Source organism: Elgaria multicarinata, chromosome 9, assembly GCF_023053635.1.
Source record: "Elgaria multicarinata webbii isolate HBS135686 ecotype San Diego chromosome 9, rElgMul1.1.pri, whole genome shotgun sequence".
NCBI classification, from domain to species: domain Eukaryota; kingdom Metazoa; phylum Chordata; class Lepidosauria; order Squamata; family Anguidae; genus Elgaria; species Elgaria multicarinata.
In genome coordinates, this window is record NC_086179.1 from 70,274,342 (window position 1) to 70,295,499 (window position 21,158).

General features: G+C 38.7%; 1 protein-coding gene across 3 annotated transcripts in view; it reads right to left on the bottom strand.

The window, feature by feature from the left end:
• Positions 1–20,754, bottom strand: part of POT1 (protection of telomeres 1) — a 66,560-nt gene extending 45,806 nt beyond the window's left edge. For all 3 annotated transcript variants that reach the window (XM_063134075.1, XM_063134074.1, XM_063134076.1), the window contains exons 1-6: positions 20,491–20,754; positions 13,225–13,297; positions 12,198–12,289; positions 6,258–6,362; positions 4,451–4,501; positions 3,187–3,301 (exon numbers count right to left, since the gene is read on the bottom strand). In XM_063134075.1, coding sequence (XP_062990145.1) covers positions 3,187–3,301; positions 4,451–4,501; positions 6,258–6,362; positions 12,198–12,289; positions 13,225–13,297; positions 20,491–20,613 — 559 coding nt within the window. In that variant the 5' untranslated portion in view covers positions 20,614–20,754. The remainder of the gene's footprint in view (positions 1–3,186; positions 3,302–4,450; positions 4,502–6,257; positions 6,363–12,197; positions 12,290–13,224; positions 13,298–20,490) is intronic.
• Positions 20,755–21,158: the final 404 nt, after the last annotated feature.

Consider the following 21,158-nt stretch of genomic DNA (forward strand, 5'->3'; position numbering starts at 1 on the left):
CAGGATCATAAACTGGCTTGAAGTTTCCAATGTTAGCAATAATGTCACTCAATATGTAACCCTAATTGTGGTTAGAAAAGAAAAAAGAAGTGGGGGATTGACATGGTGGAGTAGAAGAAAAGGGGAAGGAGCAGGCCAACCCATAGTGCATTCCTCATTTTCTAACCATGGTTAGAAGATCAGATATTGCCATTATATGTACTAAGCCTTTCGGATGTTTTTTGTGATCATCATATTCTAGAGTTTTTTTGTAGGTAGACATGAGGATAGTGGGGTGTCTTAATACTAAAATCCACGGTTGGGTAATACATTTATTAGGACCAAGCAAAAGGCCAAAAAAGACTGCACTTTTCAGTTCTCTAGAACTCTTCATCAGACTGGGTGGTACAAAAACAGAGGATGCAGTAAGGTTGAAAGGGTCCAGAAAACAGTTCTGGAGAACTCAAAAGCTTGCACAATCGTTTGTGGCATTTTGGTTAGTCTTAATAAAGGTACTGACAAACTGGACTTTTTCTCCCGTTCATGGACCTTTACTTTTGTGTTTTAATATTAGTTCTGCTTGTATCTGTTTGGGTTTGATTTGCCATTTAACATGCATTTTGCACCAAGATCATACTAGGCACTGCACAGAAGACTGTAGTGGCACAACCAGTACACAGAATGCTGAAAATTCAAGGCCACGAACTTCAGCACACAGACGTGGAATTAAGTTCAAATGGGATTGATCGGTGGCATTTTTTCAAGGAAATATATTTAGGATTGGGCTGTAAGTTCTGCAATACTCTTAAATAAAGACTGGGCTGACTTCAGTATTGCATACTCTACTCCCCCACCACAAGAATCCCTACATTCAACTGATGTGCTTTTAATTTACATGAACGAATACATACTCTGGATATCTTAATAGTTAAGGCATAGGAAGCTGCCTTATACCATCAGACCATTTCTCAATCTAGTTCAGCATCGCTTGCACCAGCTTTCCCCAATCTGATGCCCTCCAGGTGTTTCAGACTTCAACTCCCATCAGCCCCAGCCAGTACGAGAGTTGTAATCCTGGGAGTTTTTTAAAATTTATTTTCAATATTTATATAACACTCCTCATTCAGAATATCAGAGTGATGGACAGAATAAAATAGAATAAAAACATATTAAAAGTACATTTTAAAAGAAACAAAATGCAATGTATATTATGTTTTAATTAAGTATTAATAAAGTATTTTATCGTTTATTGTTGTTCCCCGCCTCGATCAAAATGGAGAGGCGGGCAAGAAATAAATTTATTATTATTATTATTATTATTATTATTATTATTATTATTATTATTATTAAGATAAATTGTGGTTGATCATTAAGGGAAGGCTTCCTGGAACAATGATGTTTTCAGGGGACGCCAGAAAGAATACAAAGTTGGCACCTCCCTGACTTCTAGAGGCAGGGAATTCCATAGGAGGGGGGTCAACCACACTGAAGACTCTTCCCCTCGTGGACTCCAATCGGACAATAGGTCTATGTGGAAACACCAGGAATTGTAATTCGAAACATCTGGAGAGCACCAGGTTGGGGGAGGCTGCTCTACCCTGACAGGAAGCAGCTTTCCAGGGCGTCAGACATTTCTGGCCCTATCTGGACACACCAGTGTTTGAACCTTTTCCATGCAAGGAATCTGCTCAGCTACTGAACTACGGCCCTTAATGGTCTTCGGCAGCCGCAGACCTACACACAAATGGACTTTGGACCAACAGATCATTGACCAGGTTCGCTCATTTAGATATCTGGATATTCTCTTTAGTGAGTCCCTCTCATGGAAAGGGCATAGGGAGGCAGCGAAATTGAAAGCACAAAAAACTATAGGGGCTCTAATGAAGTTTTATTATAATAAAGGGGGACAGTTGATCGAACCTGCCCTAAAAATCTTTAACACCAAAGTAATAACGCAGCTGCTTTATGGGTCTGAAATCTGGGGGTCTGACAACACCACGACCGAAGCCTTGGAGATTGTGCAGAACAACTTCCTTCGAAAACTTTTCTCTCTTCCATCTGGTACCCCTGCAGCTTTTTTGCGCAAAGAAGCTCGTACTCCTTCAGTTAGGGCAAGAATTGAGAGTGCGCAGCTAAAATATTTTAAACGAATCGCCATCTTGCAAAATGAGCGTCTTCCTACCAAGTGTTTTCTAGAAATGGATAACAATTGTCATTGGACAGTAATACTCCAAAAGCATAGTTATCATCTCCCTGAATTGAAGTTTGCTCTAGGCATGGATAAGAAGCAACTAAGGGATTGGTGTTTTTGGGTAGATTCCAGGAGGGACCTGCAACTTATTAAAAATTCTAAATTCTCTCGGTGGTTCCCTCTTCTAAAAACAGAACACTATAGAGCATGTTATCTGTCCAAATTGAGGCCACTGCCCCTGAGAAATGCTTTCATTGAATTGGGGTTTCAAGTGATGCCAACTGCAGTGCTGGATGGACGCTACCACAAGGTACCATTTGAATCGAGATTATGTATCTGTGGTCAACAACAAGTGGAAGACATAACACACTATATGTTAACTTGCCCTCTGTATAGGGACCCAAGAGAGAGACTCTTGAAACCGCTGCTGACATATGGAGGCATGAATGCCCAAGCAGAAACAGTTCTCTTCCTCCTTAGCGATACCAACAGTTATGTCACTCATAAAGTGGCCCTGTTTGCACTGGCAGCGAAAAAGATTAGGAAGAGAGAACTAGATAAAATTGCTATAAACTGCCACAGAGACTCAAAGTGCTGAGCGAAATGAGAGCTTTAGTCACAGTAAATTTAAGCTTGTCTGTATAGTTCTCTTGGTTATTTTAAACTGTTGTATACTTTTATAGTTGTATGATTTTCTATGGATGTATTTGTCATGGCCTTCGGCTAGCACAATAAACTGATGATGATGATGATGATGAACTACGGCCCTTCTCTGCTTAATCTATGTTAATCGACCCTAAATATGCCTGCCTGCTTGAGAACTTTAAGAACATCTTCCTGGATTAGACCAAGGTCTACCTTGGCCAGCATTCTTCGTAAGAATCCCAACAACCAGCAGGAACTGGATGGTTCATCACAGACATTAGCCACTGGCCCACAACATACTTGCTGCATGTATTTATTAAAATGAAAAAAAGATTAATAATTTTGAATTTTCTGTATTCAATAATACCTACCAGTTCCTTTGCATACATATGGAGGCTTGAAGAATTTCACAGCACCATACAGGTTGACAACAGTCCCAGCTTTAAGATGATTGAGAGGAGTGTAGGTGTACTTGGGGGCCACAGGCTAGCAAGACAAAAAAAAAAAGTGATCACCTGAGAAAAACTCTAGAGAAAGTTCTTTGTTAAAACTGCTCTTTCTTGTCAGACTTTAGAAACAGGAGCTGGATATTTTAACCATTACCAAAAAAACCCCACATTTTTCTTTTTCTTTCTCTGGACACTGATTTGGATACAATGGCTCTCATCCACCATTGAAAGACTTCTTCCTCTTTTACATCTAAATCATTATTCTTATTAGAAAATGATTCTAGTTATTCTGTCATTCATTATTCTTACTTCCTGACAAGTAATGTGTGACTGTATTTTGCCCATAAACTGAAACTGTCACGGACAGCCAGTATTTGATTACTCTAGGAACACCAACAATCTCACAACATACTTAAAAAAAAACCCCACTATTTGCAGGACATTTTAAAGTTGGAATAAGTGTACTTGCATGGACAGAGAACACATGATTTTACTATATACAAATAGCAAAGAAACCTATGCCAACTGTTTTTTTGACAAACTAGAATTTTAATCTGGCCCTAGTCAATGTAATATCTTGCCAATTACTTGAATTTACATCAGTGATATCTGAATTTTTGCTCTCGCCTGATACGGCAAATTTGTTTTAATAAAATTCTGGGAAGGCTGCTGGGACATGAACATTTGTAATTTTTCCAGCAATGAGCAGAAGGCGCCATGGGCGTTCTAATTATTCCTGTCATCATCTTGTTCTGCTGGCTGGCCTAATAACAGCTGTAATACTTTCAGACCACCTCCAACAATTTAACACGTTCAGGAAATTAGCACACTTGCCAAAATTTCTGGCCCTGCACAGTTTGGTTTGGTTTAATTTGGTGCTGCTGCTTGATGAAGGGTTTTCTTTATATAGAAGAAACGCTAAAGGAGCTCTTCAGAGCACATTATAAAACAGTCATGGGCCTCTCTGCGGAAAGAGATATCCAAAGGAACAAATATTTATTATTTGTGTTTGATGTTGCTCAAAATTCTGGATGCTGATTTTCAGTCTTATTTCTTGTATAACAAGAGATTCCCTGTAGAAGCTGAGATCTACAGCTATTTCTTCTCTCCAACTTAAAGGTGCTGCAAAACTTATATTAGGCTTTGATCCTGCAAGGCCTTGCTTATTTTCAGACTACAAACTTACCACGGCTACTGTTTCTGAAGATGTTGTCGCACGTGATGACCTAGTACAAATCTGGGGATAAAAGAACCGAAAACTGAACCAGGCAAAAATTATTTCAGACTTTTAATGCCAAGATTTTAGTAAGGTTGTATATAAAAATAAATAAATAAGTTAAATACTATGTCCAGTTTCCAAATGCCAAATTTAGACAAGTGTAATTAATGATACTATACTGCAACTGTAATAACTACTTTAAAAACAAGGAGTCTATTAATACAGCTAACATACAGCATACTTAGATATTTAATATAATTCCCATCTACTTGTCAAACATTTACTTTCCTCGGCGAGAGCGAAAAGCCTATAGGCTTTCTTCAGGCTCTTGTTTACCGCTTGTGCTTCTAGACAATTTGCAGAAAGGGCTTGTAACAGTTCCACAATAATAAAAAGAAATAGAATTTCTGCCTATTTCTCTAGTAGGGTTATCATGCATTTAATAGCACAGTTCATAGAAATTGATCAGATGAAGATGAGTGCTGGAGGAGCTTCATCGATTAAAATTCTCATTGTCACATATCTTATAAAGGCATGGAAGCCTGTCCCTTTTAGGATAAAAGAGTAGGAACTGTATCTGAAAAATTAACACTTGGTAACGTAAGTTCCAGAAAGGACGTGAAATGGGTAAGAGAAATGTGCAGGCTTCAAATAAAAATAAAGTAACTCCCCGTGGGCATGCAGAATTATTTCCATAGTTGCCGTATCTGGGTTGCTTTTCTGATCACCAACATTCTATAAAAATGACAAAAATCTGTCCTATAAATGCAAAAAGGCAGGCTTTTACGAACAGAACTTTGAGATCAAAGCTGAAATCTCTTGGCTATAGAAATATTTGCTCTCATAGCAAAATAAACCCATCATTATGTAAATAAATTTACAGCATATTTTCCATCCAAGAAAAATGACAATAAGTGTCAAAAAGATTTGCTTCACTCTGCCAATTCAACAAGATCTTCTCAGGTCAATGTCAATATAATGTTAATTTTATTAGAAATCAGGCAAAGGGGTTTGCAACCATAAATGAACAAGTAACTAATGCTTAGGAGAGGCATTTCAGCCTTTTAGAATTGGTAAAAACTACATGAAAGCTGGGAAGCCACCCAATGATTGGTGGCTGGAGGAATGAGGGGTGGGGCCAGGGGAAGAGGGCATGGCCTCCTGGGCAACTTCAGAATGGGACCCTCAGAGGGCTGGATTTGGTCCCTTGGTCTTCCGCACCCCTGGCACAAACTGATATTGACTTTTCCTCTTTAGATCAGGTTGCACAACACATTAAATTGCTTTGAAATCCTGCTCAGCATAAAAAATGGCTTCCCACATGGCATGGTACTGCTCAACATCTCCCAATCCAAATGCCCCTTGGGCATACAATACTAGTTACTTGGAGTTCGATCCAGACTAGAATAGACCCACTGAAATCTATGGAAGAAATCAGTCATGACTAAAGTCCCATTGATTTCAATGGATTAAGTCTCAATCCAAACCATGTTTGCTTCGGATTCTCATTGAGGACCCAGTTGTTGTAGAGAAGAGTGCTTTTTATACTGTATTTTGTATTTGTGCTTTTAACCTGTTGGTTGTTTTATTATGGTTTTAATTTTTGTGAACCGCCCAGAGAGCTCCGGCTATTGGGCGGTATAGAAATGTAATAAATAAATAATATGCTTTCTAATAATTAAGTATTTTAAACTCTGTTACACTTAACATTCTTATTACATAATCCAATCAGACTATTGAGGGCATGGAGGGAAGAAAAACTAATACAACATACATAAATAGTTGAGCCAGCTTCTTCAGATACTTCTAGCTGACAGCAATGCCTATCATCTTCACTTGTGGACTTAGCCAAGCTGAATCCAGTTACCATCATGATGTCCTATATGAAGCAAAAATGCATAATTATTTTTTTTAGTTATGCAATTCCCCCTACAGTAATTAATTTCATTCCCTCTTAGAGAGGAGGAAAAATAACATTTTATGAGGAAAACGTTCTTGAGATGTTCAGGAAATATAATAAATCTCCACTTATTAGCCAAGTCTAAAAAAAATATTGAGGCACGGTGCAGTCTAACTTAAATACCACCAATGTCAATGTGATTTACGTACATGCTAAACACTTTAACTGAAATGAATGTTTGGCTGGATCATACCTGGAGTGAACGAAATATTCTCAAACAGTTGAAATCAGAGATCCTGAGTCTGTCCTAGACACTCTATGGGACAACCAACAACCTCTCTTTCAAGTGACTGCAGCAAACATCACAAACTGAATGAGTAGTTAAATGATTTATCTTTAGCTAATAAACAGTTCACAACCAAGAATACAAATCACATGCATTTAAAAACGGTACTTTGAAAGAGTGCAATGAAGTATTTCTAGGACTATGGAGATTAGGCTAGGAAAATGAAAGTTCCCTACAAATCAAGATTAGTGAGTGGAAAAATTCAAAGATCTTGAAAAGTGCAAGAATCAATATGATGAGTTAGTCATCAACACAGGTCATTTAAACACAATAATGTTAAGAAATAAAATTCTTATGATTGCAAAATTCAATTCTAAAAGGTTCCCTTAGCCAATGTGTGGGTATAACTCAGGAAGAAAAATAGATATGGCAGACTCACTACTTGTTTCTAAACAAATAGGGTATTTTCTCAACAACCAAACTTGCGTAAAGCCAAAGGAAGTCATTTTATAGAGACTGGCTTTTGTAATGGTACTTTCCATTATAGGATTTTAAAATAGGTTTTAAAATGTCAGGGATTTGAGAAACTACAGTGCAGCAATAACGGAGTAATACTTGCATGAAATAGTCCCAGTAGAGGGACAAAAAGATGTATTTACTACTTACTGGCTTGTCAGAATAAGAAGTGTATAATGTTATTAATCAAACAGGAAAATAAGAAGAAATTCATATATGCTGTTGTTTCTGCAAGAAAGTGACTAAAGTATTTCTGCGATTGTTCCAATCTACACAATTTGTTGAGGTCGATGTCAAAAGAGGATGCAATCCAAAGGAAGTTAGGTACTGAAATTAATGGAATTACAGACATCTCACTAATCTCAGTACAATTTATGGAAACTTCACTTTAAACCAGCTTTCTCCATCCAGATGTTTTGGACTAATTCCCAACATTCCTGACAATTGGCCATGTTTAGCTAGGGCTGATGGGTGATGAAGTCCAAAATCTCTGGAGTGCACCAGATTGGAGAAGTCTGCTGCTTTAGACTATATACCCCAACAGGAGATGCAACAACTAAATTACACATCGTTCGAAGTCTGCTAAGCTATATTTTCTATTAGCTTTTAAGCACTGTACATTTGGATTCCATGGAAGATACACACAATTAGACTTCATAATAAAAGACACATATGACTTCTGCATCCATATTAGAATCTAGTCATTTAATTATATCAGTTGTCTGCTTTTACTTCCAACTTTTGCACCCATATTGTTTTGCTTAGAGCCAACTCAAGTCAGGCTACACAAAGAACCACGCCAGTCAGTTGCTGGATTAAAGCGCATCCCGTCACTCTCACAGATAGAGTCAAATGCTGTGCACTAGACGCTCCAGTATCTCTTATGATCTTCAGTGTTGTGAGATATTCAGCTGCTGTGCATTCAGAGAAAGCAATTGAATCAGTCAGCAGTGAAGATGGAGACATACCATATTGCCTAGCACACAGCATTTGCTAACTAAGATCACAGATCTCTGCAGTTATACCATTAGACGGCAGGTTAAAAAGAAAGAAAGAGTAAAAGACGCCTGTCCATATTGTTTTACACCCTCCATCTTACTATGCTGCAAACTCCCAGGTAAACAAGGAGAAGAAGAACAGGTTATAGACTGCATTACTGACAGGCAGGGAAACTAAGCAAGATTGTCTGAGAAAACTAAACTGAGCATAGAGAACTGCAATATAAATTAAAGGCTCCTTTACTTTAGTTAATTTTGGCATTGCCTGAGCTTTAAAGTGCCCCCTCAATGTGGTTTGTTCCTTCTAAGTACCTTCAGATGGATGTGCTCTTACTGAGAAGCATTTTAGCCCCAGAGCCGCTTCCTTTCCAGTCTTGTACCAACAGCGCTCCGATTAGCTTTTACAGCAATGCCTTTTGTTCATGTGTTTATTTGATTACAATAAATAAAAGCGCTTTCTGATTAAAACTGACAGTTTTTAGGAAAATACTGCACTGTGGTTGCTCTTTTTGCTACTTCAGCAGTCTCCGACAATACTCTTCTAAATGATTTTAAATCCCAAACCTTAATGTTTTATATAGCAAAAGACTGCTAACTTAAACGATACAGACAGGTTCAACTGTTACACAAAAAAGTGTGAAAACAAAATTTAATGTGCAAAGAAATTATCAAGGCATTAGCACTGTATTCTGTACCAAAATATATGTTCTGAAACATGTTAAATATGCAATTGTACTATCATATTTCTTCCTCAAAAAATATCCCAAAATAACAAAAATGTGATAGGGAAGGGTTGTTTTTTTTACATTTGAAACACAAAGTGACTGTAAAGTTGTGTGTATGGTGGTGGGATTTCCAGCACTTTTGGATCATCTTCCATGAACTTCCTAAAATGGCACCTAACACAGCTGCAGTTTCCCCAATTGAGATGTTTTGAAAAGGCCATTGTAAAATATCTTTGTTTAAGAGAAATCCTATCACAGCAGGTAAGTTCATGGTTTGTTGTTTTTAAAAAATGGTGAAATGAGATAAAGCAAAGATCTATCCCCTAGGATATTTTATTCCTGCAGCAGCATTTTACAAGATTACTGAATGCACAAGTGATACTGGAGCTTGGCTGCTGACTCAAATTTGGACTTCCATTCAACTGACTGGACTATCTTAACCCCCCAATATACTGGAAAGTAATGTTAGCCTTGTGCAGACCCACAGAGTTGAGGATAGGCCAATAAATTTAAGTTTTGTTGTATGTAACTTTGTACCACTGTTTACATTTCTTACATATAACTTGAGAAATATAAAATGCAAGATCCATAATGTAACAGCACCTATGCTAGGTGTCTTCTTCCAAGACACAAATATGATTCTCATATTTTGAAGTTACAATTTAACCAGAAAGGCAATGTTTTTAGAAATACATTACAAAAACTGGTAACACTGGTGTATCTTATACAAGTGAAGATATCAAGTACACTTGGTGCCAGCTTTAAACATGGTAGTGATTAGTTGTAGCAATGGCATACATATACCCTTTCTAGGTTAGAGTTTCATCTTCCATTAGCAAATCGTTGATTCCTTACATTTCCATATACAATTTACATCGTAACAGCCTTGCTCTTTTGCTTTTTAAAATAGCTAAGACACAGAATTAGTGTTTTAAAAAACATAACTGAGATTGTCCTCTCACTTTCATATGCATATTAATCTTAATAATAATAATAATAATAATAATAATAATAATAATAATAATAATAATAATAATACACTCATTTTAGAAGCACACCAAGCATAACCTAGTCCCAGGTCACAAGGGAGGCTTGAACACTGAGGTTGTTTGAAGTTTTCATCTCAAAGGCTGTGGTCTGCAGCTCAGGCTCCTTAGCACTGATCTTTGTGATCTCCTAATTAGTGCTTTGGGCCTTAACACTTCTCTTTTTATCAAGAAGGGCACAAGCCACCAATTATGTCTCAGACACTTTAACTGATGTGGTGGAAGAGGTGATTCAGTAACAGGAATCAGCTCTCAGTGCTCAATGTATGCTATCGTATTGGCATGCAGAACACCACATGGCTTCTGGCATATCCCCCACTGTGTTAGAAAAGAAAGCCAGCAAATGAAGCTAATCTTTCCCCAATCAAAAGGATACTTGCCATGCTTTTTCAGTAATGTAACATGCCGTCCATTTGCCATATGTTATAACTGGGCAAGTACGAAAATAGCATCTAAAGGTTGCAGTTATCAAGGAACATGATTCATGTTGGGCTTGATAGATGATAGACAGATATAACTGCCCACTTAAAGTTACAGTTGCAGAATAGCTGTAAAAGAACTTTATGGAACAATAATGCCAAGGCCATTTTGGTGTCAATACAGTACCGAAGACTTCCCAACCTCCCAAATGTTTTGGACTTCAACTCCCATCAGCACCATCCAGCAGCCTGGCCCATGATGAGGAATTCCTGGAGATGAAGTCCAAAACATCCGGAGGGCACCAGGTTGGGAAATAATATGGGGCGCAATCTTAGAGCCCCTAGACAGCATCTGGGGGGAAGGGCATAGGATACTTTAGTTTTCCAGCTCTGAGGTTGGAGACAGCAAAGGGAGCAGGGCAGTGATTTTTTTACAGGTTCCTCCTTCTCCAAGCTGTCCCCAGAACGTTATACAGTGCCTTGGAAGGTCCTTCAACCCTCCAGAGCAGAGGTTGGATGACACTGTGGGATACAACAGGGAGAGGAATAGGCAAAACATCTACTCCCATTGGAAAGATCATCAAATCCATGGATTTCTGCTTCCTGCAACTCTGGATCCATGCCAATGTGAACATGCCTATTGAGACTGCCATTTGACTTTTAATTTTAAACCTCCAGGCAAAAGGCTGGAGACCTTTTTATTCACTCAGTATTTTAACACTTAATTTTAACTTAAATTTAAATTTAACTGTTTTAACTTTGTATTTTAATCTTATATCAATTTTGCTGTGTGGTTTTATCCTGGTTGCGCTTTTTATACTGTATTTCGTAATTGTGTTTTTAACCTGTTGGGTGTTTTATTGTGGTTTTAATTTTTGTGAACCGCCCAGAGAGCTTCGGCTATTGGGCGGTATAAAAATGTAATAAATAAATAAATAAATAAATAAGGCCCTTCCCCTTCTGCTTCTGTGAAGTACAGAAGAGCATCTCTCAAACAGAAGGGCAGGCAGCTATATCTTTGTGGACTCCGTAGCACACTCTGAAGCTGCTTGTTTCGGTCATTCACATGGCTGAACTGTCTTTTTCCTGTACCATCTCTGGTCACTTGCTTGCACAAATTAACTGCAGTCTAGTTTCATGGAGCAGGAGAGATACGTATTAGAGAAAAGAATGAAGTGCCATTTTCAACAGGTGCTTCCTGGAGGCGAAGGTTATCAATTGCTACTAGCCCTGATAGTTGTATGCTATCTCCAGTATTCGAGGCAGTAAGCCTGTGTGCACCAGTTGCTTGGGAGCATAGGTGGGAGGGTGCTGTTGCACCATGCCCTGCTTGTTGGTCCCTGGCTGATGGTTGGCTGGCCACTGTGTGAACAGAGTGCTGGACTTGGACCCTTGGTCTGATCCAGTATGGCACTTCTTATGTTCTTTATATTTTGCCATTAGCTGATTCCACAGTACTATTTGAGTACACAGTGCTATAATATGTTTTGGTGAAAGTAGCCTAGTTCTCATATGACAAATATAAAGGTGGAACTCATTCATGTTTTCAGCCCCCAAAAGCCTACCACTAACCCACTTACCATGCAATCCTATACATGTCTACTTAGATGTAAGCACCATTGAGTTCAATAGGAATATATATATTTATTTATACATACACACACAATATGTGTGTGTGTGTGTATGTTTGCAGCCTTAAAACATCAAAAGGCAATCCCTTGATCATGTAAAGTCACCTAGGTCAACTAGATGAGTAGAAAACCCTTCAAGAAAAAGAAAACTCAAGAAAAACTTTTTAAGAATGAGAGAAATAAAAACATTTACCCCTTGATGTACAACACTGTCACAATCCTCCGCCAACTTTCCAAACACTAAAATATTGATGGTGCCAGTCCTAGAATATGAGTTTTCTGACTCTGGAAAGACACATATGAACAATGCTATTATGACATTGATCTAAAAACAGCAAAGGAAAGTCATGCAGCAGGGGTTTCAGATGAGATTCATCCTGTAATACCACAAGGGCTGACAGGCCAGGAACACTGGATTGGTCCCCATACACATGTGCAGAAATTCCACTCACACTTCTGACTGGTGAAACTACGAAAAAACTACCTCTTTCTACATAGTAAACGGTCCAGTCACAAAACATGATTTACCTTCCAACAGGCCACAGAAATGACAAAAGAATAAGCTGCCCCGTGCCAGAGTATAAGTGATGCATATAGCAGCACAATGCATTTTGCAAGTCCAATTGGTTGAGGGGTGGGTGGGTAACAATAGAAGAGATTCTTGCCAATGGGACCACTTTATTTTAATAAGGTCAAATTAACTTTTGCAAAATAATGCATACTTATTTGAGTTTGGAATGCCAAAGATGGGGTGCATCCAATGGTGCCATTCCGTTAGTACAAAGCTTTTATCGCTTGCAGAAACTCCACTTTATCCTTTCACAAACATAAAATCCAATACTTTGATTCTGCTTGTAGAAGACATTCGCCGAAGTGTTCTGGATCTCATTACAATTCTACTAGGCTAGGTACAGCTTGAGCTAGTTGGGCTACTGTTCTGCTAGTGGTTCTTTAGCCACTAGCAGAACACCAATACTAGTAATTTTTCTGCTAGCATAGTGTGGGCTATAACCGAATGCCTTCTCAAATAAATTCTCACTAAACAGAATTATGTAACACTATTCTTTATATCTTGCACTGGTTCTCTTCTCTCTTGTTCTTTATCCAATAGCTCCATGCAACAGTTCTCTGTTATTGTTCCTTTATTTCTCATCCACACCATTGGCCTTCGCTACAAATCTAGATTGGTGAACACAAGTGAAAACATTATGCTTAAATACCTTGAAGCACAACCTTGAAGAAAGATGTCCCATTTCCAAGTCTAGTTAATGGGTGGGAAATAACAACGGTTCCCTAAAACAGAAAAGAAAAATGTAATTAAAGAGTCAGTAACCTTTATAGTACAAATTATTAATTATGTAAAGAGCTTCAATATATGGTGCCAGCATTATCTGCTTGCGTTGACCTTCAATATCTCTGCAACATCAGTTCACATCAGGGTTTGCAGTGGTAGAACAGTTATGAAAGTATTTTAGACCTATACAAAGCATATACAACCAAGTGGTGAAAACCTATAATTGCTGTCTTCATATTTTTCTGACAACCAATCAGCACTCCAGAGGAGTACCCAATTATGAGTTTATGGGTGGGGAAACAAGGTGAGTGACTCCCCTCAAGCCTTCTTTCACATTCAACACTATTTTCTCAATGAGTAACAAATTCCGTTAGAACATTAGTCTATTGCAGCAAAAACGAGAGGTCATGGCATTCAAGAACCACCAAATTAATCGCAACATTCATCTTTACAGTCTAGAGCCAACCATCAGAAGCCAGGCCTCCAGATGCATGTTGTTCACTCTTACTCAGATTGGATCTTATATTTATTTGTGCTCAACATAAATCTGCGACCTACCTATGGATCGCTCTTATTCAGTTATTATTCATTGCCCTTCATTGTTATACAGATAATTGGGCTTCGGTGCAAACAAGTAGTCAGAACAGCTCTTTTGGAATCTGAGTGATGTGATTCCACCTGGCTACCCCAGTTAGTTTTGGAAGCTGCACTAGCAGAAGCTTCTAGATTGTCTTCAAGGGCAGCCCCACCTGCAATACATTACAGCGATTTTTTGCCACTTCTGGTGAGCACAAGAAGTCCATACTTTCTTGCCAACCTTGGAGCAGCTGAGGGGAGATGGGGATCATCCCTACTGCTGCACTCATTTTCACCTGGAGAATCTTCAAAGTTCAACACAACTGCATGACTTCTCTAGATCAAAGTTTATTTTTTATTATTGCATTTATATCCCGCCTTTTTCCTGCAAGGAACCCAAGGCGGCGTACGTAATCCTCCTCCTCTCCACTTCATCCTCACAACAACAACCCTGTGAGGTGGGTTGGGCTGAGATGCTGTGACAGGCCCAAAGTCACCCAGTGGGTTTCCACGGCCAAGTGGGGACTAGAACCCGGATCTCCCGACTCCCAGTCCGACACTGTGGTTGGTCTTGATGTTCCACTCCTGAGGTTCTCCAATTACAACAGAGCCTTCCCCAACCTGGTGCCCTGCAGATGTGTCAGGACTGCAACTTCCAAGCAAGGCTGAACTATTACAATGCACTCTATGAAGAACTGCTTTTAAATACAGTTTGGATACTTCAATCGGCATAGAACACATCTCCCTGTTTGCTTGTTGGGGCCAGGTATTTGGAACACGTTACCCCTATATTGTACCAGCTGCATTAGCTGCCTGTTTGTTTCCAGTGCTGGTACTGACCTTTAGAGCTCTAAACAATTTGGGGCCATTTTATTTTATAGACTGTCAGCACCCAGACAAACCTACCTAGGCTTTAAGATTGGCCTCACAGTGTCTGCTTGCAAGCCCACCATCAGAATCTGTTAGACTGGAGGGTTTTTAAAATATATATATTTATGGAACTCCTTTCCAAGGGATAAATATCTACTCAGTTTTTATTAGTTTTCTACAGGCCTTGAGACTCTTTCTATTTCAATGTTTTTAATTAGTGCCCTGGGCCGGGTTTTTGACTGTTTAAACTGTTATTGTGTTTAGTTTTTAATTTGTTTGAACTGAATCACTGGGCTATATAATGTCTTTAGACTGCTGTTTTTAGTTTTTTTTTATTGTAATGAGATTATTTTCACTGGATTTTATGGTTTTAAATTGCTTATACAAGCCGCCTTGGGAGGCCTTGACCTGAAAGGCAGCATATAAATATCAAAAAATAAATCAATAAATATCTTAGATGACCAGTATGAAGATAATTCTTCTTCCTTAGGTTAGTAATTACCATATATTTTTTTACTTCTCTCAAGTTAAGACAGCACAGCTTCTTATACATGGGATAATGTAAATGTTATGCACAGCAGGAGGCTTCAGGTATAGTAACAGCCTTGTGTGTTAAACTGCCTCAATTACACTTTGCCTGTTCTTCTTTGGTATTACTGCTTATACACCAAGTACATATTTGCCTGTTTTGAGCCTATGCATTACAGCAACAGCACTTGAACAATAAATATGCAGTGCAACCACTGTGATCATAATAATATATTTCAAATCTGCTTCTAGGAAGAAAACAGATTTAGATTCTCCAGAGCAATCTCTGGCACATTAGCAAATGCCCCAGTAAATGCTTCTGTCAAATTAACAAGAACTAGTTTTCTTGTTAACAATGTTTCTGTGCCAGTCTTTCACAGTTACCTGGTTTGTTTATTTCTTCAGGCAGCAGGTTTAAGCTGCATTACATTCTCTCCTCACCACAAGGCAAGTTTCCTCTAAGGAAATTATCCATCACAATCAAATGGAATATTGAACATATATTTTACACTGACACCATAACATGTGAAACATTCTTTTTTATATGAACAAATTATGGCAGTGATTTTTACCAGCTTAAATTGCATTTTCCCTCCTTTCCACCTCCATATTTATTTTATTGGAGGAATATGTGGCAGATTAAATTCCTGTACCCAAATGGCTTAACAGTACAGATACTGAGAGAAAGCACTAAAGGGAGGATGGGTCAGAGTCTGTTTCTTTAAATTTGGAGGGGTGGGGAAAGAAAGACCATTATAAAGCCCTCTTAATTAAGGATATAATCCTATGCCAACTTACTTGAGAGTAAGCCCTACTTAACTCAACAGAAGTGACTTATTGGAGACATAAACGATTGCATGGCAAGTTATTGGGAGCTTCGGATACAGTTATCACAGTAGAAAAAAGCAAGAGAGGAGACATTCACATTTTGGGACTAGGGTGCTGTTTCTGGTGCATACACAGGTAAAACTGAAGATGTACAGTCATGAGAGCACTTCAGGGTTTGTTTAGTAAAACCAGAGTTCAAACATCAGAGACCTTCACCTATTGGACAATATAGAAATGCAATAAATAAAAATAAATAAAGGTATTTTGTCATAGAAATAGTACCTCCTGCATACATATAACAGGCCCCACAACATCACTAAACATCCCGGGTCATTCTCAGACGACCACTACAATCTTCATGGGCTGGAGATAAAAATGTATCTCAGGAAGAGAGGGCATAAATCAAGAACACTTGATATTGTTAGAGGTTAACAACAATTTTCAACCTTCAATTTACTTCATGGAAAAACTCAAAAGTAGTGATGTGTTTCCAGAATGCTTTCACAGCATACTTGAGCTTTACTCAGTGGTGTCAGTATGTCATGTTCAATTTGGGGGGGAAACAATTAATTGTGTCTATTAGACTAAACAAGTGGGTCTGAATCCTGTTCAGGATAATCCCTTCCCATCCCAGGATGGTGTTGTTTAGCTATAGAAGGACCAGCGTATATGATGATTTCAGCTGCAATCACTTACCTGGGAGTAAGCCCTATTTAATTCAGTGGGGCTTACTGCTGAGTGGACATGTGCTGTAAGACCTTTTAAAAATGATTTGTAACTTTTGCAAGGCCAAAGTAGATTTTTTTAAATCTCCCATATAATATTCTTTCTATTGTTATGAATTTAGCATTCATTTTCAAATTATAGTTCCAACCTTTAGGAAGCCTTTGGTTGTCAGTTAAGTACCCATAGCTGATCAGTATACACTAAAGCAGCGGTTCTCAACCTGTGGGTCGCGACCCCTTTGGGGGTCGAACGACCCTTTCACAGGGGTCGCCTAAGACCATCGGAAAACACATATTTCCGATGGTCTTAGGAACCGAGACACTGCTCCTCTATCCGTCTCCAGGAGGGTCCGCCCACATGCAGATACGCCCACATACAAGTGCCCGGCATGATGACATCATCGCGCCAACCCTATCACATACACCCCGTACAAGCAGCTACTCTGTAGTTTACTGTTGTTATATAAAGAGTGTTACCCATGCTACACCATGCTTCAAGACAAAATTTTATTTGTAATTAGAAATAAATATTTCACAATATATAATTACATATTGTTTTTGTGATTAATCACTATGCTTTATGTTCAATTTGTAACAATGTAAATACATCCTGCATATCAGATATTTACATTACGATTCATAACAGTAGCAAAATTACAGTTATGAAGTAGCAATGAAAATAATTTTATGGTTGAGGGTCACCACAACATGAGGAACTGTATTAAAGGGTCGCGGCATTAGGAAGGTTGAGAACCACTGCACTAAAGTTTGCTTTAGGTGGATTCAGTTTTGGTTTTGTACTAACAGGAATTAGTATACGCAAAATCTTTTTATTAGGAATATACTTGTAACATCACATCAAAGTGTAACTTGCACAAAATGACAAAAACATTTTAGAGCTTTACTAAAGATTCTTAGATTTGAATAGCTTCATAGAAAATAGAATTTCCTGAACGTTTCTTGTGCTTCGACTTGAAGTCTTAATATCTTAAAAACATCTAATAAGAAACTCCTACATTCTAAAATAGCATACATTTATACTATTTTGTGTAGAAATTACCTCATAAATATTATCTATAAGTTAGGGCTAACAGTCTAAATTATCTTATTATTAGTAAACATTATTAAAAAAATAGAACATTTAAAAAAGGCTTACACTTGTGCCTTTTAGGATAGATAAAATCTATTTTGAAATATATCTTTAAGATGACAACTTCTTACTTAAAATTTGCCAATTAAAAATTGAATTTCCCCCCTAAGCATCTATGTATCAAGCTTTTTGATGTGAACACCTTATGCAGTATTTTTTGCTCATTAATTGATCAAAGTTTTTGCTTAAGTACACTTCTGGCTTGGAATAATACAGTCTTACACCTGTTCATTACTTAAATAACTCTTTGACCTAAGTGATAGGGCTTTAAGCATTTTTTCTTTGGAAACCATCCAGCTCATCTTGACAATTATTTTTTATGCCAGTTACCCAGAATTCATTGTGAACTTGCTTGGGTCACTGTGCATCTTTCCTTTAATACGTTTTACTTATTTACATTTTCAAATTCTTAATTATTCATCATTAACATTTGACATTCACATTTCATAATAAGACATCCTGTTTTATCAGAGGCACGATAGCATTTTCTCTGTATTCTTCCCAGCAAGTTCAATAAAGCCAAACCCGTTCTGCATTTTAGCTACATGGGCAATTTCACCTGCCTAGTAGAGGTTTCAGGGAAGGGAATGAAGTTAGGGATACCTCATATTCCCATGTCCCCAGCCTTCTTCCCTGGGAATGCCACCTTTCACCCCAAGTGTTTGCAAGGTTGTAACAGCACCTAGCATGGTTATCTCCCACTGGTTGTGAGGGTGTGGGGAGCATGGTTTCCTGGCTCCAAGCTCAAAATATTCTATGTCCCTCAGATGCTGCTAGAGAGCATAGGGCTGCTCTCTAAAGGATTTTAAAATTAAGTTCATCAACATCAAATAAAAGCAAACATATTGGGAAAGACTGATCTCTACATTCTAGTCTGCATATTAAAAAGTTCATACACTGGGCCTAACATATTGCAGGTACTAGCACTAAGCATTTAAGCTGAGAATATGCTCCTAATCATAGATAGGGCAACTCAATGTGTATTTTTTGTTTGGTATCGCTACTAGATTGCAGGAAACTACTGTTAGAAATTGAGCCAATTTTATGTTGAGGAAATCCCCGAAATTAAAAAAGAATCAGTTTTCTACAAGTCTCATTAAAAGAAAAAGAAAAAAACATTAAGTCACCAGACTAGAGTTTTTTTTTATTACAATGCCATTTAAGTTTATGTCCTAAATGAAAAACTCCTATGCCATCAATAAGTTTTCTAGTTTACTGAGGGTGTAAATAATAAAAACGCAATGTTAAAAAGTTCAACTATAACTTTCTCTCTATAACTCTCTCTCTCTCTATAAGGCCCTTTCTACACCATACTGGTGTAGAGGGAGGGAGGGAGGATCTCACGATACGCTGATTGCGAGATCCTCCCCTTAGTCCACATGCGGGCGCGACATCCCGGGAAGAAAGAGGGTGCCACGCCGCCATTTTTTTAAAAAGGAGATAAGCACACATGCGCACCAACATATGCCCCAACCCCGCTCTCCCCCACCCTGATTCCTCCAGGCCCGCGGTCTCGGGATGATTCTGAAACCGTGGGAAGAATCTGGTTTTCCCAGGGAGTTCTTATCCCTGGGAAAACCCGTTCTCATCCCTCCTTCCTCCCAGGATCCCTATGTGTCATTTGAACTCACAGGGACTCGGCCATGAACAATCTGGATTTTCAGGCTGGTGTAGAAACAGCCTAAGTCACATAAGTGAACAGGATGATGATGGATAAACTCAGTAAGACTTCCTAGTAAACTTGTTTAGGATCAGGCTGTAAACAGTCAGCTTGTGTTTCCAAAAAAGAAATAACAAACAAAACATGACCAATTTCTTAATTATAAGTAACTTAAAACTTGTACAAATGTTAACTGAGCATTAAGATAGCTTGTGCTTAAAAGCCTACAAATGGAACTTCCCCTGAAGGACTGGGAGGGTTGACATGTATTTAGGAATCCCTAGGAATGGGTGATTTTACTGAACCAATTGCCTATTGACATAAGACTATGTGAACTTTCAGAAACCTGACAAGGAAGAATAGAATGGCAAATCAATTCACAACTATGCAGTAAGTCCATAGAAACATTCTAACAGTACAATCCTGTATATGTTTACTCCCCTGTGTTCAATGGAACTAACTTCTTATACAAACTTACCTGGGAACACATCCCACTGGATTCAATGGGACTGACTTCAAAGTAGATATATATGGGATTAAAAGCAACAAAAATGTTGTGGCACTTTAGGGACTAACACATTTATTCTGGCATAAACTTGAAAACCTACCCTAGAATAAACGTTTTAGTTTTTAACGTGCCACAAGTCTCCTCGTTGCTTTCGCTGCAACAGATGAACGCAGCTACCCTCTGGCAATATATAGGGATGCAGATTTACTCCACTCCAAAACATGCATATCCCTAAACCAAGTAACAATCCCATCCCTCTGGCACAAATGGCAAATGACGAGAGAGAAACAAAATAGCGAAGGCGATCTCTCTGGGGAATCAGTTTTTAAAAAGAGGATTCAATTTACCTGCAAGTATTTGCTGGCGTAGTCGCTCCCCAGTTGCAAATGCTCGAAATCAACTTTTTGCAGGTCGCTTGGCAGGGAATTCTTTTGCACCCTGGCGGATCCTTTCAACATTTGGAGGGGCATGGCTCCTGCCCCAAATAGCAGGCTTTTAAGAAATGAACAGCACCCACAGCAGCTCAGAGTTTACTGGAAGAAGTTTACTCGCTTAAGTAATTACGGAAGCTTGCAAAAGAATGCCGTATTGGACGCACGACGGTTAACTTCGCTGGGCTTCCACCCGCACAGACGCTCTAGCTCGTTCCCTCCCCCCTTCTCTATGGCTCCGCAACCCGGAAGTTACCGCGCCGTACCTAAGCGCATGCGCCTTTTGCTGACTGAAGCTCGGTGAGCTCCTCCTCGCGTAGGGATGCTGTATGTTTTTTGGCGGGAAAAATGTTCAACCGGTTATTCGACGGTTAGACGTCTTCCTTTTTCTCTTAGTTAGACGAGCCAGATTTTGAAGTTTGATAGCGGTTGCCTCGGCCTGCTTTGCTCTGCGGTAGTTTGTTCTCAAAGTCGTTTGAGACACACACAGAGAGATGAAAAAGACTCGTGGGTCTTCACTCTATGCATGTTTACTGGAAAACAAGTTCCTCTGCTGTCTTCAGTGGGGCTTATTCCCAAGCAAC